Below are 25,804 nucleotides of genomic sequence, written 5' to 3'. Positions count from 1 at the left end.
GACGAATGTAGGCCCAGGCACACATAGATAGTCATACACGAGCCTATAGCTCTACGGAGCAGCAGCAGTACACATATTTCAGCGTTCAGATCTGCTGGGTGGGGGGTATCAGGCCGAAGCTAACTCGGCCGCTTGCTTAACTTGGGTAGCATGGACCACGCGCTCCACTGCTTTGAGGGGGTTCTACCTTTCTTTCTTGCAGCAGCCTTTTCTTTGTTGTTTTATTTGACTAAGCTGAACAAATTTGTATTTGCTCAGCAGCAGTAGCTGCAGCAGAGTAGCAGATCTCGTACGCCAAAATCAAGCCATGTATACTTCATGCCCCATGCCAATAAATGCTGTTGAATGTAATCCACTCCGAGAGTTGTCATGACTGAAATCATTTTAAACAGTTCTCTCTCATTCAGAAGTGACATTTGGTTTTGGTGAAAAATTGATTTACAGTTTCCCTTTAAACAACAACTGTTCAAATCAGTCTTAGAAAGTCAAAGGAACCATTCTGTCTTAATTATGCTTAGATTATAAATATTTTCCACAGAATTACAGTTTTTTAAATTGCTTACACACTAAAAGTGGTACTCAGTGAAACCATTCACTGCTTTACACTCGGTCGCAATTGTAAAACAAAGTTTTTGCAAAATGTTAAACACAGTTCTCTACATTAGACACATCACTCAGAACTAACAGCTCTTGTGATAAACTGCCATTTAAATGCCACAATCATTTCCTGATTACCTACACCCAACGGTCATGTGCGAAAACACTGATACCTTATTTGTTCAATCAAAACTCTTATGTTTCGAAAAAAAGAAATAAATTACCGGGTTTCTACAATGCTTTATACTATAGAGTTTATTCAGCTCAAGTTAGTTCAGTTCAATAACTGTAAAGTTCATAAACTGTTCAACAGTTGTGCGTACATACTGTAGTGTATTTGTGCACATAGACACTGAACAAGCAAAAGACACAAGATAATCCAGCGTTAGCGTCAGTTCTGGCAGGTCACGTCAGTCAAGCTCGCATCAGCTGACTCCCAGGTGACTCACGTCTACCTATAGGAATACGACGCCTATCACAGCATCCATATATAAGCTTCTCAGTATTATCAGCAGCTATTGCATTTCTCGGCAAATTACCCTCCTCCATCCCCAGCTCCTCCTCTCTTCAGTCAGGATTGGCCTTATGATTCCCCTGAATCAGACTAATTCTTGAAATATGTGTACATGTTAAATTATTGACATTAATTATATCTGCATATGTTGGTTCTGTTCTGTTTACCCTAGGGGGGTTATTGCTGCTCTCCCTGCTCTTTTTCCATGCTAGGCTGCATGGATGCGCAGGGAGTTCTTGCCCAGAACAGAACCATACCGCCAATACAAACTCTATGCAATTATCAATTATATTTGACGATAGTGGTCCTGACAGAAGTGTTTTACATGTTTCACTTCTGTGAGTAGTTTGGCATCTTCATGGCTAATCATTAGATGGTTTGTGAGTAGAGTTACTATACAAAAACACCATTTATAGAAGAGTTAAAACAGTTTTGAATCAAGTGCTTTTGCCAGAGATGTGATGTTTTGCATGTTGTGTGTGTGTTTAGTGTGTTCTGTGTGTAGAGTTTAGAGAAAAGGAGCCATAGTTTCAGAAATTGTTTCTAAGTCATTTTAACAAGCTGTAAAACTGGATTGAATGATGGTTGTGGTGAAGCTGGAGCTTTCTGGATCATCAGAGAAACTTCCTGCTACATCATTGTGAATGTGATAGTAATACAGGAAGAGGAAAAACCCTGGAAAAAACAAACAAACAAACAAAGGTAAGAGGAACATATTTAATCTAATTCAAATACATTCAAGATACCATTAAAGTCATTTGTATAATATATATATATATATATAATTAAAAAATTTACTCACTAATTAATTCCAAAAATTGGCTAAAATCTGTTGGAAAAACATAACCAAATGTTTTCATCGCACACAATCATCCATGTAGGACCCGTGTGATTGTTTCTCACCCTGAAATGAGTTCAGCACAGTGAAGATGTAATATGAGGGAATGAGCATCGCTCCATAACTGAAGAACGCCACAGCCCACGTCAGGCCGAAGAGCAGGAACAAACTCAACACCATCATGAGCTGCTTTCTGAACGTCTTTCTCTTGCCATCAGGAGCTCTTATGTGTCGGGCTTGGACAATCTTAGTGATGATCATGATGAAGATTCCTGCCGTGAAGATGAAGACTAAAGCGTAGTAGCCAATGTTCACTATGTAGTGAATTAAAGGATCTGTAATCCAGCACCTATAATTAGAAGAGAACAGACAATGCTGATATGAAACTTTAAGAAATCTCCAGACTACAATGGAGGCGTTTCAGGGAGTTCAGAAACAGTGACACTGATATAGAGAAGAACTCCCACTGGAAGGACTTTGGAACTTTTCAGAGTTTTTTCATGCTCAAACAGCAACATTATGCACTAAAGAAAGATTAACATGAAAAAAGCAGAACAGGTCCTCTTTAATTCATGCATTTGTACCATCAGAGAAAAACCACTTACATTTGTGTGGTTTTTCCAGACGTTGTGTTTATAATCAGTGTTTTATATCCTCCTACAGAAACAACAGCTATGACTATCGGAGCCGGAAATGCTGAAAACACACACAGAGACCAGGGTTAATATACAGATGGTACTCAACCAGAATGCTTTTTTTTTTCACAGCTCGTTTTCACAAGTAGCAGTCAACCACGGCATGTGGAGATTTAAAAAAAAAAACACGAATCAATACGATTTTTAAAAATCACGTTCATATGACCAAATGTAGTAATCAAATGCCAATGTAAACATTTGCTGTTAACTAAAACCAATACATTAAAACAAATTGTGACTGTAAATAAATAAACGTTAACTGAACAAAACGTTAACTGAAAAAAAAACATACTTGTTTTGTTTCAACTAGATACAAAGGCAACAAATAACTAAAATAAAATAAAACTATATATACACATTTAAAAAAAAAAAAAAAAAGATTAAAAATGAAAATATAAAAATATTAAAACTTATGAAATGAAAACTGAACATAAAAATACTGATTCAAATTATTAATAAAAACTAGAATAATACTTTAAGTAACACTGATGGAGACAAACTGATTTTGTTTTTAGATGATCTTAAAGGAATAGCTCAAGAAAAGGACAAAAACATCATAAAAGTTAAAAATATGAGACAATATATTTTTGAACGTCGAGTTTACAGTCTGACTTGCTGGACTTTACTGGTCTTAAAGGATTAGTTCACTTTCAAATGAAAATTACACCAAGCTTTACTCACACTCAAGCCATTTTAGGTGTATATGACTTTCTTCTTTCTGATGAACACAATCGGAGAAATATTAATAAATATCCTGATGCATCCGAGCTTTATAATGGCAGTAAACGTTACCAAACGAGTATGAGCTGAAGTGGATGGAGTATGTGCTCCATCGACATCCAGCGATCATAAACATATTCCACACAGCCCCGGGCAGTTAATAAAGGCCTTCTGAAGTGAAGCAATGCGTTTGTGTAAAAAAAAAAAATATATATATTTTTTAACAAATTATGAAGTAAAATATCTAGCTTCCGCCAGACTGCCTTCCGTATTCTACTTGTGAAGAAAGTGTAGAACTCTAGCAGTTCAAAATGCTTATGCTACGTCCTACGCCTTCCCTATTCGACTTACGGAAAAAGTGTAACTGATGCGGTGCCAGTTTACACTATCTTCGTAACTTGAATACGGAAGGCGGTCTGGCGGAAGCTAGATATTTTACTTCAAACTTTTTTTTTTCTTTTTTTTTTAACACAAGCACATTGTTTCGCTTCAGAGGGCTTTTATTAACCCCCCAGAGCCGTGTGGAATATGTTTATGATGGACGGATGTGGATGGAGGCACTTTCTTCAGCTCATACTCGTTAGGTAACGCTAACTGCCATTATAAAGCTCGGATGCATCAGGATATTTATTAATGTTTCTCAGATTGTGTTCATCAGAAAGAAGAAAGTCACATACACCTAGAATGGCTTGAGGATGAGTAAATCATGGGATAATTTTTATTTTTGAGTGAACTAATTCTTTAAAGTAACACTATAAAAGGTGTTTTGTTCATGTAACTCACTCCAGCCGAACACGGTGATCTTCCTCATGTAGTTTGTGATGGTGATGTTCTGTCTGATGAGCCATAAGTACATATGAAGAGCTTGAATGAAGAACCAGGTGAATGTAGTCAGCATGGAGTAATGCATGAGCAGCGCTATGAAGACACACGCAGCCTTGACTTCTGTGTTGGCGACGCTCTCGTTTGACAAAAAGGATAAATTCAGGAGAAACAAAGCCACAAACATGTTCATCAAGATCTTCGTGGCCTGATTTGATTTGGCTTTCCTGTTCAAATATAAAAACAACCTGTATTTGTAACATTTAGCAGACACTTTCATCCAAAAGATGAACAAACACAATTGGTCAAAGAACTTAAAGTAACTGTTATAGTTTAAGATACTCTACCGTAACAGGAAATGCATGAACAGAGCGACAGACAGAAAAAACATGGAGATGCCACAGCCAATAGAAGTGATGAAGCTCAATGAATCCACATAATCTGCAATGTTTTCTTTCACATCTGGAGGAGACTGAGAGATCAGAGAAACACAACAGAAACACAGATTAGCTGGATGATTTTTAAAACCCTGTTGTTTGTTAGCAAGAATCAGGGGCCATATTCACAAAACATCTTAAGGCTAAAAGTAGCTCCTAACTTGCAGATTTAGGAGAAACTCTTAAAAATAATGGGCATGTCAGTCCTAAATTTAGGACTCCTAACTTTTTGCTCTAATATAATTTCACAAAGCATTTTAGCACTAAAACCAGCTCCTAAATCTGTGAAATGTTAGGGGTAGTCAAGAGGACTTCTAAGTCACTAAGACTGAATTACAAACAATCCTAAAATGGATGTTGCCGGCAATTCACCCAAAAACACTGTACATTACTGAGGCAATAGCCGTGGGTGCTGAGCCTTTTCTTCATAAATGCAATAAATATTTTTATTTATAGATTTTAAATAACAAGCTGGTCAGCGATGACAAAACATAAAGGTTTCATTTATGTACAGGCAAAATGTATCGAACGATGAAGAGTAAAACGTTGCGGTCAAGTGGAATATAATGTCCTATCATCGGCCTCGAAAGGGCAGCTTGTGGACCTTTCCCGATCACGTCCCCCCTTTCTCTCTCCTACTTTGCTTCCTGTGTACTCACTGTCCTATCATAATAAAAAGGCAAAAATGCCAAAAATAAACCTTTGAAAATAATAAATAAATATAAAAAGAAAAAAGAAATAATGTCCAATTACCTGTGGCAGCTGTCACGAGTTCACACGTACAAATGATGGAATTGATTAAACAAGTAAAATAAGAGTATTTGGCGTGCTATCCGGGGGGAGGCTCTGAGCTCGGAATTAGCCCAAACCCAAAGCACTCCCCCTTATCCTGGGAATAGGAACCAGCCGAGAGTGAGGAGTCGGAGTGGCGGAGGGATGCGGAAAACTGTTCCCTTACGAAAAAGAAGTTATTCAAGTGTTCTATTAGTATAATTCTTTTAAAATAAAAATAAGAAAGTATACTTTCAGTCTACTTTTTATATGCTTCTCAGAAATATACTTAAAGGAATAGTTTACTTCCAAATAAAAATTTCCTGATCATTTACTCACCCCACTGTCATCCAAGATGTTCATGTCCTTCTTTCTTCAGTCGAAAAGAAATTAAGGTTTTTGATAAACATTCCAGCATTATTCTCCTTATAGTGGACTTCAATGGTCAAAATTACAGTTTCAGTGCAGCTTCAAAGGGCTTTAAATGATACCAGACGAGGAATAAGAGTCTTATCTAGCGAAACGATTGGTCATTTTCTAAAAAACATCAAAATGTACTTTTTGTAAGCTTTATGAAGAATACGGAATCGCGTTCAGGTGGAAGCACTTGTGATGCGATCATTTGTGCCTATAAAGCATATACATTTTGATTTTTTTTTTTTAGAAAATGACCGATCGTTTCGCTAGATAAGACCCTTATTCCTCGTCTGGTATCGTTTAAAGCCCTTTGAAGCTGCACTGAAACTGTAATTTTGACCTTCAACCGTTTGGAGACCACTGTCCAAGTCCACTATAAGGAGAATAATCCTGGAATGTTTTCCTCAAAAACCTTCATTTCTTTTCGACTGAAGAAAGAAGGACATGGACATCTTGGATGACATGGGGGTGAGTAAATTATCAGGAAATTGGACTAAAAGTGGACTAATCCTTTAACATTGCACTTAAGTATACTTGACTTATACTGACAAAAGTGTATATTTGTATATTTGGCTTATACTTGTACTTGATCTTTTGATCGAGATATACTTAAAAGTTTAATTAAGTACTCAAAGTATACTTGGCTTGTAGTTGTGTTTACTCTTTTGACTGAGTGGTTTTACATAGTCTTATAAACTTACATTGTTTGAAAATATTGATTTATAAAGAAAACAGATATATTCCTAATTCTGAGTATCTGAATTTTTGTGTTGGCTAGTCCACTGGTAGTGTACATAGGAATTTACTTCAAATCTACTTTACTCCTTCCCTGCCATTGACCGAATTTTCCAGCTATCGATGTTTTCACTGTTATATGGTAGGGGGCATTATTACACATCTTCTAGGAGAATCTCCGGATCAAAACAAAGGAGAAGAAGAAGCTGAAACAATTGATAGATGATTGTTCACGCAGATGTAAAATAACTTGATCATCAAACATTAAATAGCATATAAATCACAAATGCCTAACGTTACCAAATGAAAAGATGAACCGATGAAGAGGAAGCAAATGTGAAGCTTTGGGGGTGTTGATGGACTTGATCTACTCCATCTGTGTTTAGATCATCATTTGAATCTGATCCAGGTGTAATCTTTGACAAAACTGCAATTCTCTCAGCTTTTTGTTTAAAATGTTGCCTTTCTTTATAAAGCTTACCCACATTCAAGTGTTGATAAAAAGGTTGCATGAAGCTATAAAAATAAAATGTTTTTAAAATGACTTAAAGTACAGTTAAAGGTATATTTCAAGTATAAAAAATAAGACCTAAATTGGAACATAGTAGTATACTGAAAGTGCAAAAATGATACATAAATAGTAAACTATAAGTATGATGTTATGTTCACTTAAAGAAAACTTACAAGTATACTTGCAGGATAAAACTACTAAACTAGTAGTTTACTGAGAGTACACTTCAAAGTGTACTTTCATAAACTAAAAAATGCACTTCTAGTATTAAAATAGTAAACTACTAGTATACTTACAAGTTCACTTGTAGTACAGATGCAGTACATATAAGAAATGTAGTTGTGAACTAGATGTGCTCTTAAAGTTTACTACTGTTACACTTATAGTACACTTAAATGTATACTTTTTGTATACTAAAAGTGGGTCAATTTAGTCCCAAGCACTATTGAAATAGTACACTTACAAGTTTACTACTAGTACACATTGATATTAGTATACTTACTACAAAAAATATACTTAAAGATATACTTGAACATTACTTAAGTATACTCCATAAAATGAACTTGAAGTATACTTCTTTTTCGCAAGGGTTGTGTCGAAGTAATTAGGTGTGTCGGCTGTGTATATTTATGCCTCCTCTTGAGCTGATTAATTTGTCGCTTGAATTCTGCAATCTCTTGAGATGCAGACATGTAACCACTCCCCCATCGGCCAATCACTGTGTGCATAGTTAGTAAGCGTGTTGACATCATCCATTGCAAAGAGGTCAACCCCGCCTTTTCTCTTAGCTTAAGACTTCTCTCTATTCCTTAGTAAAAGTAGGTCTCAGTAGCTTTGTGAATAGGTTTTAAGAAAAAAATCTTAGATATAAACTTTTACTGCTATTTAGGAGAACTCGTAGTGGTAAGATGAAATGTTTTGTGAATATGGCCCCTGATCTTTATGGCCTCTGATCAATTTTTAATGTGTATTATTTATTTGATTTCTTTAGTCATCTTTTACAAGTCCACTAGCTAAAAGACTGATATTGATTTCATGGGGTCTTTGAATGAAACTCTGAGAAGCTTCTCACCATCAGCACTGCAAAGAACGTCAGATGTGAACACGAGCACTTTATGGTGTTACTGTCGATTTTTACTGTCTCACAGCCGGACGTCGTCCATGTAAGATTTCCTTTGATGAAAAGAGAGTGACGAATGAAATTAATTATATAAAATAACTTGATGGGAACTGATCAATACAGCCATAAGTGAATTTACCTTTGCCATCCCAAGAACTGCAGGACGCCTCACCGACCTGTAAGAACATGTTTGATTTTTATTTTGCTTTCACAGTGTCTGATTATTATAACAAAATGTTTCACAACAAAACCTTCATTACCAGATCTTTCTGTTTAAAGAACATTTCTATATTGTTGGTAAGGTTGGAGATGTTGGCGCCCATCGTTATTCCATAAACCTCATTGTTCAAAACAGTGTAATTTTTAGTTTCATTCCTAAATAAGAAATAGAGAAAATCAAATAAAAAAGTGTGTGAATAGTACAATAGAAAAAAAATAATAATAAAAATTAAAGTTCACCCAAAAATGTCTGTTATGCTGTTATATTTTCACTGGAACACAAAAAATAGAATTTTTTAACTCTTTTCAAACAAGAATTCATAATTGCAAAAAGGATAAAAACACCATAGAAGCACCATAATACTAGTGAATATGACAGTGTACTAATGTCCAGCTCTTCTGAGCTCAAGAGATTTGTGTCATGATGGAAAACAGATTAGTGGAAAAAAATTGGCTTTGCGTTTCACTGAATATATAATACTGACAGAATTGTAATTTTTGGGTGAACTCTCTGGTAAACATTCCTTAAAATGTTCAAACATGGAATTTTTATTTTTTAATTGTAAGTACCTTTCCCATGTTTTTGAACCGTAGAACTCCAAGTAACGCCCTGCCATTGTTTTCCAGACGTGACTTATTAAAGGCCTCACTGGGAATCTTTACAGACCAGGGAATGTCTGTCTTCAGGTCACTTTGACAGTCAGCAAACTGTGAAAAAAGAAGAATTATCATAATAAATGAGGAATCATACCATGTTTTAAAGTTTCTCAAGTCTTACGTCTATGCTGTTTGGATCTGAAGAGTAACACATGTCTCTGGTTTCTGTGTTATTGGCTTGTATGTGAAGAAGACCGATAATATCCCCAATGACAATCTGTGTGTTGCTTGTATTGTTTTTTTCCATCTGCTCCATTATAGACTCCAGATTGTCCAAGGTGTCTCTGCAAAATTGAATAATCACTCTGTATTCTGTGATAAGAGTTTTATAAAAGTCACTGGTAATCACACACTTACGATGCTTTTGAGGGATTAATAAATCCATCCTTGTCTTTTAGATCAACTGTAGTTGGATTGTTAGTCGTCCCAGGTGGTGTGAAACTGGTAGCTGGATTGTTAGTTGTCTCAGATGGTTTAAAACTGTTAGTTGGATTGTTAGTTGTCTCGGATGATTTGAAACTGGTAGCTGTATTGTTAGTTGTCACAGATGGTTTGAAGCTGGTAGCTGGATTGTTAGTTGTCTCAGATGGTTTAAAACTGTTAGTTGGATTGTTAGTTGTCTCGGATGATGTGAAACTGGTAGCTGTATTGTTAGTTGTCTCAGATGGTTTAAAACTGGTAGTTGGATTGTTAGTTGTCTCAGATGGTTTGAAACTGGTAGCTGGATCGTTAGTTGTCACAGATGGTTTGAAACTCTTATTTGGATTGTTAGTTGTCTCAGATGGTTTAAAACTGGTTGCTGGATCGTTAGTTGTCTCATGTTGTATGAAACTGGTAGCTGGATCGTTAGTTGTCTCAGATGGTTTGAAACTGGTTGCTGGATCGTTAGTTGTCTCATGTTGTATGAAACTGGTAGCTGGATTGTTAGTTGTCTCAGATGGTTTGAAACTGGTTGCTGGATCGTTAGTTGTCTCAGATGGTTTGAAACTGGTAGCTGGATTACTAGTTGTCTCAGATGGTTTGAAACTCATAGCTGGATTGTTAGTTGTCTCAGATGGTTTGAAACTGGTTGCTGGATCGTTAGTTGTCTCAGATGGTTTGAAACTGGTAGCTGGATAGTTAGTTGTCTCATGTTTTATGAAACTATTAGCTGGATTGTTAGTTGTCTCAGATGGTTTGAAACTGGTAGCTGGATCGTTAGTTGTCTCATGTTTTATGAAACTATTAGCTGGATTGTTAGTTGTCTCAGATGGTTTGAAACTGGTTGCTGAATCGTTAGTTGTCTCATGGTGTATGAAACTGGTAGCTGTATTGTTAGTTGTCTCAGATGGTTTGAAACTGGTAGCTGGATTACTAGTTGTCTCAGATGGTTTGAAACTGGTAGCTGGATTGTTAGTTGTCTCAGATGGTTTGAAACTGGTAGCTGGATTGTTAGCTGTCTCAGATGGTTTGAAACTGGTAGCTGGATTGTTAGCTGTCTCAGATGGTTTGAAACTGGTAGCTGGATTGTTAGTTGTCTCAGATGGTTTGAAACTGGTAGCTGGATTGTTAGCTGTCTCAGATGGTTTGAAACTGGTAGCTGGATTTTTAGTTGTCTCAGATGGTTTGAAGCTGGTAGCTGGATTGTTAGTTGTCTCGGATGGTTTGAAACTGGTAGCTGCATTGTTAGTTGTCTCGGATGGTTTGAAACTGGTAGCTGGATTGTTAGTTGTCTCGGATGGTTTGAAACTGGTAGCTGTATTGTTAGTTGTCTCGGATGGTTTGAAACTGGTAGCTGTATTGTTAGTTGTCTCAGATGGTTTGAAACTGGTAGCTGGATCGTTAGTTGTCACAGATGGTTTGAAACTCTTATTTGGATTGTTAGTTGTCTCAGATGGTTTAAAACTGGTTGCTGGATCGTTAGTTGTCTCATGTTGTATGAAACTGGTAGCTGGATCGTTAGTTGTCTCAGATGGTTTGAAACTGGTTGCTGGATCGTTAGTTGTCTCATGTTGTATGAAACTGGTAGCTGGATTGTTAGTTGTCTCAGATGGTTTGAAACTGGTTGCTGGATCGTTAGTTGTCTCAGATGGTTTGAAACTGGTAGCTGGATTACTAGTTGTCTCAGATGGTTTGAAACTCATAGCTGGATTGTTAGTTGTCTCAGATGGTTTGAAACTGGTTGCTGGATCGTTAGTTGTCTCAGATGGTTTGAAACTGGTAACTGGATTACTAGTTGTCTCAGATGGTTTGAAACTGGTAGCTGGATAGTTAGTTGTCTCATGTTTTATGAAACTATTAGCTGGATTGTTAGTTGTCTCAGATGGTTTGAAACTGGTTGCTGAATCGTTAGTTGTCTCATGGTGTATGAAACTGGTAGCTGTATTGTTAGTTGTCTCAGATGGTTTGAAACTGGTAGCTGGATTGTTAGTTGTCTCAGATGGTTTGAAACTGGTAGCTGGATTGTTAGCTGTCTCAGATGGTTTGAAACTGGTAGCTGGATTGTTAGTTGTCTCAGATGGTTTGAAACTGGTAGCTGGATTGTTAGTTGTCTCAGATGGTTTGAAACTGGTAGTTGGATTGTTAGTTGTCAAAGATGGTTTGAAACTCGTAGTTGGAGTGTTAGTTGTCTCAGATGGTTTGAAACTTGTTACTGGATCATTATTTGTGACAGATGGTTTGAAACTCGTAGTTGGAACGTTAGTTGTCACAGATGGTTTGAAACTAGTAGATGGATTGTTAGTTGTTACAGATGGTTTGAAACTAGTAGATGGAATGTTAGTTGTTTCCCAGATGGTTTGAAACTCGGTAGTTGGATCGTTCGTTGTCACAGATGGTTTGAAACTAGTAGATGGATTGTTTAGTTGTTACAGATGGTTTGAAACTAGTAGATGGATTGTTAGTTGTCACAGATGGTTTGAAACTAGTAGATGGATTGGTAGTTGTCCCAGATGGATTTGAAACTAGTAGTGGATTGTTAGTTGTCACAGAATGGTTTGAAACTAGGTAGATGGATGTTAGTGTCACAGATGGTTTGAAACCTAGGTAGATGGATTTATTGCACAGATGTTTGAAACTGGGATGATCGTTAGTTGTCCACAGATGGTTAGAACCGTAGATGGATTGTTACAGTTGTCAACTGATGGTTTGAAACTCGTATTAGATTGTTAGTTGTCACTGATGGTGTGAAACTCGGGTAGTGAGATTGTTAGTTGTCCACAGATGGTTTGAAACTAGTAGCTTGGGATTGTTAGTTGTCACAGATGGTTTGAAACTAGTAGCTGGATTGTTAGTTGTCACAGTGTTTGAAACTCGTAGTTGATTGTTAGTTGTCATTGATGGTTTGAAACTCGTATTTAGGAATGGTTAGTTGTCACAGATGGTTTGAAACTGGTAGCTGGATTGTTAGTTGGTCACAGATGGTTTGAAACTAGTAGTTGGATTGTTAGTTGTCACAGATGGTTGAAACTAGTAGATGGATTGTTAGTTGTCACAGGATGTTTGAAACTAGTAGATGGATTGTTAGTTGTCACGATGGTTTGAAACTAGGTAGTTGGATTGTTAGTTGTCACAGATGGTTTTGAAACTAGTAGATGGATTGTTAGTTGTCACAGATGTTTGAAACTCGTAGATGGATTGTTAGTTGTCACAGATGGTTTTGAAACTCGTATTTGGAATGTTAGTTGTCACAGATGGATATGAAACTCTGTATTGGATTGTTTAGTTGTCACAGATGGTTTGAAACTAGTTGATTGGATTGTTAGCTTGTCTCCAGATGGTTTGAAACTGGTAGACTGGGATCAGTTAGTTGTTCCCAGATGGTTTGAAATCGTAGTTGATCGTTAGTTGTCACAGATGGTTTGAAACTGTAGTTGGATTGTTAGTTGTCACAGATGGATTGAAACTAGTAGATGGATTGTTAGTTGTCACAGTGGTTTGAAACTAGTTCGTTGGGATTGTTAGTTGTCACAGATGGTTTGAACCTGGTAGATGGGATTGTTATTTGTCACAGATGGTTTGAAACTCGTAGTGGATCGGTAGTTGTCACAGATTGGTTGAAATACTGCTAGCTTAGGATTGTAGTTGTCATAGATTGGTTTGAAACTCGTAGTTGGATCGTTAGTTGTCTCTGATGGTTTGAAACTCGTAGCTTGGATTGTTAGTTGTCAAAGATGGATTTGAAACTCGGTATGTGGATTGTTAGTTGCCACAAGATGTTTAGAAACTGTAGGCTAGAGTGTTAGTTGGTGACAGATGTCTGAAACTAGGTAGATGGGATTGTTAGTTGGTACAGATGTTTGAAACTAGTAGATGGATTGCTAGTTGTCCACAGATAGGTTTGAATCTAGTAGATAGGATTGTTAGCTTGATTACCGATGGTTAGAAAACTAGATAGATGGATTGTTAGGTTGTTACAGATGGTTTGAAACTGTTAGCTGTGATTGTTAGTTGTCACAGATGGTTTGAAACTCGTAGTTGGATTGTTAGTTGTCACAGATGATTTGAAACTCGTAGCTTGGATTGTTAGTTGTCACAGATGGGTTTGAAACTCGTTATTGGATTGTTAGTTGTCGACAGGATGGTTTGAAACTCGTAGTTGGATGTTAGTTGTCACAGATGGTTTGAAACTCGGTAGTTGGATTGTTAGTTGTCAAAGATGGTTTGAAAACTCGTAGTTGGCTTGTTAGTTGTCACAGATGGTTGAAACTAGGTAGCTTGGATCTTTAGTTGTCACAGATGGTTGGAAACTCGTAGTAGTGGATCTGTTAGTTGTCACAGATGGTTTGAATCTAGTAGGTTGGATTGTTTACGTTGTACAGATGGTATTGAACTAGTAGATGGATTGATTTAGTTGTCTCAGATGGTTTGAAAACTAGTAAGATGGATTTTATTGTCCGACAGATGGGTTTGAAACTCGTAGTTGGATTGTAGTAGTCACAGATTGTTTGAAACTAGGTAGATGGATTGTTAGTTGTCACCGATCGTTTGAAACTAGTTGGGATTGTTAGTTGTCACAGATGGTGTGAAACTCGGTAGACTGGATTGTTAGTTGTCACAGATGGTTATGGAAACTAGTAGATAGGATTGTTAGTTGTCACAGATGGTTTGAAACTGGTAGATGGGAACGTTAGTTGTCCACAAAGGTTGGCATTTTGTAAGGAACTCGTAGTTGGAACGTTAGTTGTCACAGATGGTTTGAAACTCGTACTTAGAATGTTAGTTGTCATAGATGGTTTGAAACTGGTAGTTGGATCGTTAGTTGTCACAGATGGTTTGAAACTGGTAGCTGGATTGTTAGTTGTCAAAGATGATTTGAAACTCGTAGTTGGATTGTTAGTTGTCACAGATGGTTTGAAACTGGTAGCTGGATTGTTAGTTGTTACAGATGGTTTGAAACTAGTAGATGGATTGTTAGTTGTTACAGATGGTTTGAAACTGGTAGATGGATTGTTAGTTGCCACAGATAGTTTGAAACTAGTAGATAGATTGTTAGTTGTTACAGATGGTTTGAAACTGGTAGATGGATTGTTAGTTGTTACAGATGGTTTGAAACTGGTAGCTGGATTGTTAGTTGTCATAGATGGTTTGAAACTAGTAGTTGGATTGTTAGTTGTCACAGATGGTTTGAAACTAGTAGATGGATTGTTAGTTGTCACAGATGGTTTGAAACTGGTAGATGGATTGTTAGTTGTCACAGATGGTTTGAAACTGGTAGATGGATTGTTAGTTGCCACAGATGGTTTGACACTTGTAGTTGGATTGTTAGTTGAACTGGTAGTTGGATTGTTAATTGTTTCAGATGGTTTGAAACTGGTAGATGGATTGTTAGTTTTCTCAGATGGCTTGAAACTGGTAGTTGGATTGTTAGTTTTCTCAGATGGCTTGAAACTGGTAGCTGGATTGTTAGTTGTTACAGATGGTTTGAAACTAGTAGATGGATTGTTAGTTGTCACAGATGGTTTGAAACTGGTAGATGGAGTGTTAGTTGTTACAGATGGTTTGAAACTAGTAGATGGATTGTTAGTTGTCACAGATGGTTTGAAACTGGTAGTTGGAACGTTAGTTGTCACAGATGGTTTGAAACTCGTAGTTGGATTGTTACTTGTCACAGATGGTTTGAAACTCGTAGTTGGATTGTTAGTTGTCATTGATGGTTTGAAACTCGTATTTAGAATGTTAGTTGTCACAGATGGTTTGAAACTGGTAGCTGGATTGTTAGTTGTCACAGATGGTTTGAAACTCGTAGATGGATTGTTAGTTGTCACAGATGGTTTGAAACTCGTAGTTGGAACGTTAGTTGTCACAGATGGTTTGAAACTCGTACTTAGAATGTTAGTTGTCATAGATGGTTTGAAACTGGTAGTTGGATCGTTAGTTGTCACAGATGGTTTGAAACTGGTAGCTGGATTGTTAGTTTTCTCAGATGGCTTGAAACTGGTAGATGGATTGTCAGTTGTCACAGATGGTTTGAAACTGGTAGTTGGATTGTTAGTTGTCTCAGATGGTTTGAAACTGGTAGATGGATTGTTAGTTGTCACAGATGTTTCGAAACTGGTAGCTGGATTGTAAGTGGTGGTCTGTGACAGTGGTGTGACAGTAGTTGATCTTTCATCAACACACATGACACACATCCATTCACTCCCATTAAAATGCAGACTGCAGTTGACACACATCCATTCACTCCCATTAATTTGCTGAATGTATTTGCTTCCTTCTGTCCCTTTAACAAAAAGAAATAAATAAGAGATGGATTTTAGTTATATATCTGTGTAATTGAGTCTCAAAGATTAAAGTGATCTTATAATGTGTTATTTATTAACCAATAAATGAATTGTAATTTCAGCATGCATGTTTATCTTATTTCACATATTAATTATTAACATTATTAACACTACAATAAAGATAACAACTGAGAAGAATAAGCAGATTCGTGTTCACCTGTCTATTCATTTGGTCAAGAAATAACATTAAAGAACGTTTGAGACTTTCAGTGTATGCTAAGCGAGAACATGCTGGAGCAAAATCATTGTGAGCAAGAGCTGGAGAACATATAGAATGAAAATGGACTAACTTTATTACATTTTTACTAAGAAATATGATTACTTATATGTTGAATGATAATTATCTTGATTTTGAAATCGAAGTTTGGTGGGTGTGAATCAGGAAACAGGAAACTGAAAAAACTGATGAATTTTAAGACCGACTTACCGCTGCACGTATCTTCATATGTAGCATTTCTACATCTCTCTCCAGAGGTAACAGGAGGGATTTTCAGACAACCTCAAGAGACCATAACACACAATCCAACATAATTATCAAAGAATACAGTATCTGCCTTATTTTTAATGTAAGATCTGTGTGACTATTTGTAACCTGAATATGTGTAACGAGATAAATATTACAAATAAATAATAGTTCTTTAAGTTCAATCCTACATCGATCTGAGGGCGGTTGGCAACACTCTGGAGTTCCTAATGATGTACCTGTTGAAATAATAAAAAGGAATGTTACAAGGACATTAGTGATTAATGCTAGAGGCTTGAAATTTGTTATAAATCAAGAAATGGTGGATAGTCTGTCAGTCACTGCAATTTGACAAAGAGAAGCTACTGACTAAAGTCTTTCTTGGATTTGTAGGTTATATGGTGCGGCCATATATTCCTCTGCTCGGATGCTACAAATGTATGGTCATGTAGCAACTGCGTGTGGACGAAAGCAAAAGATAGACATTATTCAACACAAGCCTTGAGAGTATGTTGATGGTGTCTTTAGAGCCTCTTCATTATCAGCTATACAGGTGAAGATGAGAGAGATGCCAATTGAAATCCATAGGCTCAAGCTGACTTTGGCATATTGGCAGGGACGTAGCCAGAACGTTTTTTCAGGGGTGGCCAGGTAAGACTCAGTGATTTCATTGGGGTGGCCAAAAAAAATAAAAAATCTCTACTGACTGTCGTTTACACGACAACGATATGCTTAAAACAGAGAATTTTTTTATTTGAGTTTTCCACACTGTATTCTGCTGGCAGGCCATTAGATGGTAATGAAACACTATAGACTGAACATGTAATATGCATGTGCATGACGTCATAGTTTTCACAGATTCACGTGTTTGTTGTTTACATGGAGGCCGTTTTCAAAACCTTGCACTTTGCAACCCATTTTCAAAAGTTTGTGTTTTCAGGCACCCAAATGCCACTGTCATGTAAATGAACGTCCAAAACGCATAAACACATTACGTTTTTTAGTTGAAAACGTGTTGTGTAAACAGCCCCTGTCACATGCTGTACCAAAAGCAAATTCTACAGAATTTATAGATCGCAATCACAAAGAATTTAAAGTCCAGAATTTCCAGTGCCATACAAAAGATGGAAAAAATGTATGCTGATAATTTCAGAAAAAAGTTTAGTCAGCAAAATCTTATGGGACTCTCATTAAACAAAATGAACAAGTCTTTCACACATGAACAAAGTGTAGACAGTCTTCCCTTATTTTGTCTATATTCTCAAACTTTTTATGCTTATTCCTTTGTTTGGCTAATCAGTCTTTTGCCCTAAGAAAACAGTTGTCAAGTAACATTACAAAAAGAGAAAAGTTACAAATTGAAACAACATAGAAAGTAGCATGTAAAAAAAGAAACTATCGCCATTTTCTGTGTCCAAATTGTAAATTAATTATTAAATAAACTAAATTAATTAATTAATTAAACTACTAATTAAACCCAGTGACTCATTGTAAAGAAAAATCTATAAATCTATAATCTATATGTCTATAAATCTCTGGACACTGACAGCTGAAAATGCACTTTATTTACAAAGAAAAAGAAAGAACCTTGAGTCTTTGCAAGGCTATATGGGAAGACGAAGTGGATTGTGCAAGTGACAAATCATTGTGTTTCTAATCAATATAAATTTACTAAGGGACTTAACATTTTACTTGTCTCCAAATTACAGTAAATCCTACGGTTCTTGCAATTTCTGGCAAAGATATCCACAAACTCATCAAGATTGAGTGATTTTGCTCTTTTACATTCTATGCTTAAAATGCAACATCAGAATATTACACAAACATCCAATAATTAAATGTTAAATAACACAAATATTCTTTCCGCCGGTTTCACAAGCAAGGCTTAAGCCTAGTCCTAGACTAAAATGCATGTTTGAACTCTTTTAACTGAAAGCAACTTGCACTGACGTATCTTACTCACTGCCATTGTTTTGTCTCAAGATGTACACCAGTAATGTTTTTTCTAAAGCACATTTCTAAAAGCTACTGAAATGCTCTAATTAAACTAAAGCCTAATCCTGGCTTAATCTAAGCCCTGTCTGTGAAACCGGGCCTTTATGTATTTAATCTCATTTTATTGACCACTGTCTTTGCTGCCGACATTCAGTGATATAATTTAACCATACCAGTAAGCAAAAATGACTTTAGATAAGCATTCATATTTTGTTTTTATTGCTGAAGTGTTTTATCCTTTCTTCTCCTGCATTTGTTTGAAAGGTTTGTTCGACTATACAGACATCAGTTTGCATTCTTTCATCCTGAGGATTATTTATTTCACTTTTGGTTTGAAAGGGCCTTGACATTTGCCAAAAATAGAACTTTTGTTTTTGTTATTAAAAAACAAACAAGCAAGCCCAGCCCAGGTGAGAAAAAATAATGCAAAAGTAGAATAACGTAAATGTACAGTGGGTACGGAAAGTATTCAGACCCCCTTAAATTTTTCACTCTTTGTTATATTGCAGCCATTTGCTAAAATCATTTATGTTCATTTTTTTTTCCTCATTAATGTACACACAGCACCCCATATTGACAGAAAAACACAGAATTGTTGACATTTTTGCAGATTTATTAAAAAAGAAAAACTGAAATATCACATGGTCCTAAGTATTCAGACCCTTTGTTCAGTATTTAGTAGAAGCTCCCTTTTGATCTAATACAGCCATGAGTCTTTTTGGGAAAGATGCAACAAGTTTTTCACACCTGGATTTGGGGATCCTCTGCCATTCCTCCTTGCAGATCCTCTCCAGTTCTGTCAGGTTGAATGGTAAACGTTGGTGGACAGCCATTTTTAGGTCTCTCCAGAGATGCTCAATTGGGTTTAAGTCAGGGCTCTGGCTGGGCCATTCAAGAGCAGTCACGGAGTTGTTGTGAAGCCACTCCTTCGTTATTTTAGCTGTGTGCTTAGGGTCATTGTCTTGTTGGAAGGTAAACCTTCGGCCCAGTCTGAGGTCCTGAGCACTCTGGAGAAGGTTTTCGTCCAGGATATCATCCCTGTACTTGGCCGAATTCATCTTTCCCTCGATTGCAACCAGTCGTCCTGTCCCTGCAGCTGAAAAACACCCCCACAGCATGATGCTGCCACCACCATGCTTCACTGTTGGGACTGTATTGGACAGGTGATGAGCAGTGCCTGGTTTTCTCCACACATACCGCTTAGAATTAAGGCCAAAAAGTTCTATCTTGGTCTCATCAGACCAGAGAATCTTATTTCTCACCATCTTTAGCAAACTCCATGCGGGCTTTCATGTGTCTTGCAGTGAGGAGAGGCTTCCGTCGGGCCACTCTGCCATAAAGCCCCGACTGGTGGAGGGCTGCAGTGATGGTTGACTTTCTACAACTTTCTCCCATCTCCTGACTGCATCTCTGGAGCTCAGCCACAGTGATCTTTGGGTTCTTCTTTACCTCTCTCACCAAGGATCTTCTCCCCCGATAGCTCAGTTTGGCTGGACGGCCAGCTCTAGGAAGGGTTCTGGTCGTCCCAAACGTCTTCCATTTAAGGATTATGGAGGCCACTGTGCTCTTAGGAACCTTAAGTGCAGCAGAAATTTTTTTGTAACCTTGGCCAGATCTGTGCCATGCCACAATTCTGTCTCTGAGCTCTTCAGGCAGTTCCTTTGACCTCATGATTCTCATTTGCTCTGACATGCACTGTGAGCTGTAAGGTCTTATATAGACAGGTGTGTGGCTTTCCTAATCAAGTCCAATCAGTATAATCAAACACAGCTGGACTCAAATGAAGGTGTAGAACCATCTCAAGGATGATCAGAAGAAATGGACAGCACCTGAGTTAAATATATGAGTGTCACAGCAAAGGGTCTGAATACTTAGGACCATGTGATATTTCAATTTTTCTTTTTTAATAAATCTCCAAAAATGTCAACAATTCTGTGTTTTTCTGTCAATATGGGGTGCTGTGTGTACATTAATGAGGAAAAAAAATGAACTTAAATGATTTTAGCAAATGGCTGCAATATAACAAAGAGTGAAAAATTTAAGGGGGTCTGAATACTTTCCGTACCCACTGTAACTAAGTAACAATTAGTTACTTTTTAAGGAAGTAACACAATATTGTAACGCATTACTTTTAAAAGGTACTTTCCCCAACACTGTAGTTATTTAACTATAGCAGCTAATGTCTCGCTCGCACATTCAAAGAAAATAGCTTACTTCTGCGATTCTGAACAGTTGTGGGGCACCATTGACTTCCATTGTATTTTTTTCCCATAATTTGGAAGTCAATGGTGCCCCACAACTGTCTGGTTACCCATATTCTTCAAAATATTTTATATTGTGTTCAGCAAAAGAAAGAAATTCATACAGGTTTGGAACAACTTGAGGGAGAGTAAATGATGATAGAATTTTCATTTTTGAGTGAACTATCCCTTTAAGTGTTTTAGGATCTGTTTTTGGTGTTCATTGCCAACAGTGATGACAGCAGTGATCAATTATAGTGGACAGTGAAACACTAATTTGTGGACAGTATATTTGTTCGTTTGTGAAAAAGAACAACACCACCAAAAAACTCACAACCTTCAACCTTTGCACTGTCCTGAAAGCAAAGACAACATTTTGTTGAAAAAATACTTTTTGAAGAGCTTTGAACTTAAGAATGGATAACAAATAAAATCATGTTGTTTTTTTGTTGTTGTTGTTGTTTTTTTTTTTTTTATTTAAATTTTTTAAAGTAACATACTTATCTGGCGTAAAGCACAACAGACGATCATCAGCCACTGCAAATTCTGCTTTTGTTGATACATAATTCCCAAAAACAGCCTGACAGAGTTGAATTTTCTTTTCAACAGGTATTAGTAGTAAATTTTAAAAGCATTTTCTTATTACAATCTTGACTTGAAAGTCTACAGTCCAAGAGGAGAGAGAGAGTTTCATTCGTTCACATATGAAACCGTACGATTATGATCCGCAGCTCAGAGACACTGAAACAGTGACATCAATAGATTTGCATACATGAAAATCATGTTATGTTGTGCTTTAACTGTGAATTTCAGTGTTCGTTTACAGTTTATCAAGACACATTTGTTCACAGAGAACTACATAAATATAGCAAATAAATCATTATATTCAATAAAAAATGCCAATGAAAGCATGACCTAGTCTTTATTAGACAATATTTAGATTATTTTGCAATATAGAAATTTTTATTTCCATACAGGAAAAAAAGGCCAGGTTTTGCCACTTTTCATAGAAACAATAAAATACAATCTTTCTTCACATTAAATGGCACTCGCGGCAATATCTTGTCTAATGAATGACAATCACATGTTTATAAGTTTGACAAAAGCCACTGAAAGTCCATCATGATTAAATTTTATTTGTGCATTTTATCAGCTTCATTACAATCACACGAGAGGCTCTCAGAGATATTACACATTAAAGTCATGTTAAATAACGCAGAAGTCATTATCTGATTTTGACACCGTGTTTTCGTGTCTTGCATTTTCAGTAACCAAATATGTTCCACATTCATGTGAGTGATCAAGCAAATATCTGAACCCGCAGGCGTGTGAATTAAGTTTCATTCTGAAGATGTAAATTTGTTTTTTAAAGAGGTTCAGTATATGTCTATTCAGTTTGTGTCTCTCTGAAATGCTGAAACATACAGGACAGCAGGATGATTATAACACTCAATAAATCTAACATCACTAATATTCAGCACAATTCAGTCCTCCCACAATAACAGTACATACATAACAATAACCTCTAACAACAACATGTACATACATCATTTTAAACAGTTCTCTCTCATTCAGAAGTGACATTTGGTTTTGGTGAAAAATTGATTTACAGTTTCCCTTTAAACAACAACTGTTCAAATCAGTCTTAGAAAGTCAAAGTAACCATTCTGTCTTAATTATGCTTAGATTATAAATATTTTCCACAGCATTACAGTTTTTTAAATTGCTTACACACTAAAAGTGGTACTCAGTGAAACCATTCACTGCTTTACACTCGGTCGCAATTGTAAAACAAAGTTTTTGCAAAATGTTAAACACAGTTCTCTACATTAGACACATCACTCAGAACTAACAGCTCTTGTGATAAACTGCCATTTAAATGCCACAATCATTTCCTGATTACCTACACCCAACAGTCATGTGTGAAAACACTGATACCTTATTTGTTCAATCAAAACTCTTATGTTTCGAAAAAAGAAATAAATTACCCCAACCCTCCCCCCCACCCGCATTTCTGTTTAAAGTGTAAATGTACCTCATTTGAAATTAATCTGAAATTTCTACAGTGCTTTAAACTATACAGATTGTATAAAGCCAATATTGTCATTATTCAGCTCAAGTCAGTTCAGTGAATTAAGTGTTTGCTTTTTCCAGAGATGTGTGATGTTTTGCATGTTGTTGTGTGTGTGTTTAGTGTGTTCTGTGTGTAGAGTTTAGAGAAAAGGAGCCATAGTTTCAGAAATTATTTGTAAGCCATTTTAACAACCTGTAAAGCTGGACTGAATGATGGTTGTGGTGAAGCTGGAGCTTTCTGGATCATCAGAGAAACTTCCTGCTACATCATTGTGAATGTGATAGTAATACAGGAAGAGGAAAAACCCTGGAAAAAACAAACAGACAAACGTAAGAGAAACATATTTAATCTAATTCAAATACATCCAAGATATCATTAAAGTCATTTGTATAATTTTTTTAAATGTGACACACCCGTAAGACCTTCATTCAAATTCGGAACACAAATTAAGATATTTTTGCTGAAATCCGATGGCTCAGTGAGGCCTACATTGAGAGCAAGGCCATTCAAACTCTCAAGATCCATAAAGGTACTAAAAACATGTTTGAATCAGTTCATGTGAGTTCAGTGGTTCTATCTTAATATTATAAAGCAACAAGAATAATTTTGTGCACCAAAAAAACAAAATAACGACTTTTCAGCAATATCTAGTGATGGGCTGATTTCAAAACACTGCGTCAGAGCTTTACAAATCTATTCAGTGGATCGGAGGGCCAAAGTCACGTGATTTCAGCAGTTTAGCCGTTTGATAGGAGATCCAAATCACTGATTCGAAACAAAAGATTCATAAAGCAGTGTTTTGAAATCAGCCCATCACTAGATATTGTTGAAAAGTCGTTATTTAGTTTTTTTGGTGCACAAAAAGTATTCTTGTCACTTTATAATATTAAGATAGAACCACTGAACTCACATGAACTGATTCAAATATGTTTTAGTACCTTTATGGACCTTGAGAGTTTGAATAGCTTTGCTATCTATAGAGGCCTCACTAAGCCATCGGATTTCATCAGCAATATCTTAATTTGTGTTCTGAAGATGAACAAAGGTCTTACGGGTGTAGAACGGCATGAGGGTGAGTAATTAATGACAGAATTTTCATTTTTGGGTGAACTAACCCTTTAATTATTATAATAGCTGCCATTAAAACCCCTTATATAACTAATAAAAAGAATACAATAAAATGGATAAATGAATGGATAAATATATATATATATAAATATTTTTTAAAAAATGTAAAATTATTTCAAAATAGTATTTTTTTTTTTTTTTAATTATATATATAAAATAAACAATTTTGAATTTAAAAAATCACTCCTGAATTAATTTTTAAAAAATTGCTAAAATCTGTAGGAAAAACATAACCAAATGTTTTCATCGCACACAATCATCCATGTAGGACCCGTGTGATTGTTTCTCACCCTGAAATGAGTTCAGCACAGTGAAGATGTAATATGAGGGAATGAGCATCACTCCATAACTGAAGAACGCCACAGCCCACGTCAGGCCGAAGAGCAGGAACAAACTCAACACCATCATGAGCTGCTTTCTGAACGTCTTTCTCTTGCCGTCAGCTGCTTTTATGTGTCGGGCTTGGACAATCTTAGTGACGATCATGATGAAGATTCCTGCCGTGAAGATGAAGATTAAAGCATAGTAGCCAATGTTCACTATGTAGTGAATTAAAGGATCTGTAATCCAGCACCTATAATTAGAGGAAAACAGACAATGTTGACATGAAACTTTAAAGCTTCAGTAAAGACGACCTATTATGCCCTTTTACAGAGTCTTGATGTTGTTTTTGAGCTCTACAGAACAGGTTTTCCTGCTTGAATGTTGATTATTTTCCTCATATTCTCCATTGTTCAGCTCCTCTCTTCCCAGTCTGTCAGTAACGCTCTGTTTAGTTCCTGTCTCTATGAAGCCCCTCCTTCTGAAAAGCACAATGTGCTCCGATTGGTCGGCTGGAGCAGTGTGTTGTGATTGGTGTTTGGGAAATGCCCCGCCCCTTACCATAACCGCCAGTTTCAACACACTACTAACTAACTCAACCAGGCCCCGCCCCTTTATACTGCGTATGAATTATTTAAATGAGGAATATTGTGAAGAAATCTCAAAACTACAATGGAGGTTGTTTCAGGAGTTCAGAAACACTGACACTGATATAGAGAAGAACTGGAACTTTGCAGAGCTTTTTCATGCATTACACACTAGTTAAACATGAAAAAAAGAATAGGTCCTCTTTAATTCATGCATTTGTGACATCAGAACAACGTACATTCTTGTGGTTGTTCCAGACGTTGTGTTTATAATCAGTGTTTTATATCCTCCTACAGAAACAACAGCTACAACTATAGGAGCCGGAAATGCTGAAAACACACAGAGACCAGGGTTATTATAGTTCACTAAAACCAAAAACATAAAAATTGTTACTGTAAATAAACATTAACTGAACATAACATATAAAAATCATACTTAATTTGTTACCAAGGCAACAAATAACTAAAACCAAAGTAAAAATTAATGAAAAATTATACAGACATTTTTTTAAAAAAATCCTAAAAAACACTAAAAAATGACAACACCAATATATAAATATTTAAAACTTACAAATACAATACTTTAAACTTTAACTACAATTAAGATGAAAACTGAACATATAAAATTACAGTAAAACTGATTCAAAATAAAGAATAAAATATTTAGTAACACTGATGGAGACAAATTGATTTTAAGTTTTCAGATGCTCTTAAAGGAGCAGCTCAAGAAAAGGACAAAAACACCATAAAAGTTGAGAATATATATATATATATATATATATATATTTTTTTTTTTTTTTTTTTTTCCTCAGGTGAACTCGAGTTTACAGTCTGACTTGCTGGTCTTTGCTGTTCTTAAAGTATCACAATAAAAGGTGTTTTGTTCATGTAACTCACTCCAGCCGAACACGGTGATCTTCCTCACGTAGTTTGTGATGGTGACGTTCTGTCTGATGAGCCATAAGTACATATGAAGAGCTTGAATGAAGAACCAGGTGAATGTAGTCAGCATGGACACACGCAGCCTTGACTTCTGTGTTGGCGACGCTCTCGTTTGACAAAAAGGATAAATTCAGGAGAAACAAAGCCACAAACATGTTGATCAAGATCTTCGTGGCCTGATTTGATTTGGCTTTCCTGTTCAAATATAAAAACAACCTGTATTTGTAACATGCATTTATG

General features: G+C 36.3%; 1 protein-coding gene across 38 annotated transcripts in view; it reads right to left on the bottom strand.

Annotated features, from left to right (window-relative positions):
* Positions 1–25,804, bottom strand: part of LOC127498765 (adhesion G-protein coupled receptor G2-like) — a 210,597-nt gene that overhangs the window by 98,375 nt on the left and 86,418 nt on the right. For 5 of the 38 annotated variants that reach the window (XM_051868483.1, XM_051868478.1, XM_051868488.1 and 2 more), the window contains one exon: positions 2,555–2,645. The exons of 4 other annotated variants lie outside the window; for them this stretch is intronic. In XM_051868483.1, coding sequence (XP_051724443.1) covers positions 2,555–2,645 — 91 coding nt within the window. Of the gene's footprint in view, positions 1–836; positions 1,787–2,014; positions 2,299–2,554; positions 2,646–8,129; positions 8,231–8,316; positions 8,354–8,437; positions 8,717–22,524; positions 22,893–24,004; positions 24,289–24,861; positions 24,953–25,519; positions 25,760–25,804 lie in introns of those variants that run through there. 29 more of the 38 variants (XM_051868495.1, XM_051868489.1, XM_051868463.1 and 26 more) reach the window with 19 other exon arrangements.

The sequence above is a fragment of the Ctenopharyngodon idella genome, chromosome 17 (genome assembly GCF_019924925.1).
Source record: "Ctenopharyngodon idella isolate HZGC_01 chromosome 17, HZGC01, whole genome shotgun sequence".
Lineage (NCBI taxonomy): Eukaryota > Metazoa > Chordata > Actinopteri > Cypriniformes > Xenocyprididae > Ctenopharyngodon > Ctenopharyngodon idella.
Note: the sequence above shows the minus strand (reverse complement) of the source record. Positions and strands in the feature narration are given on the sequence as shown.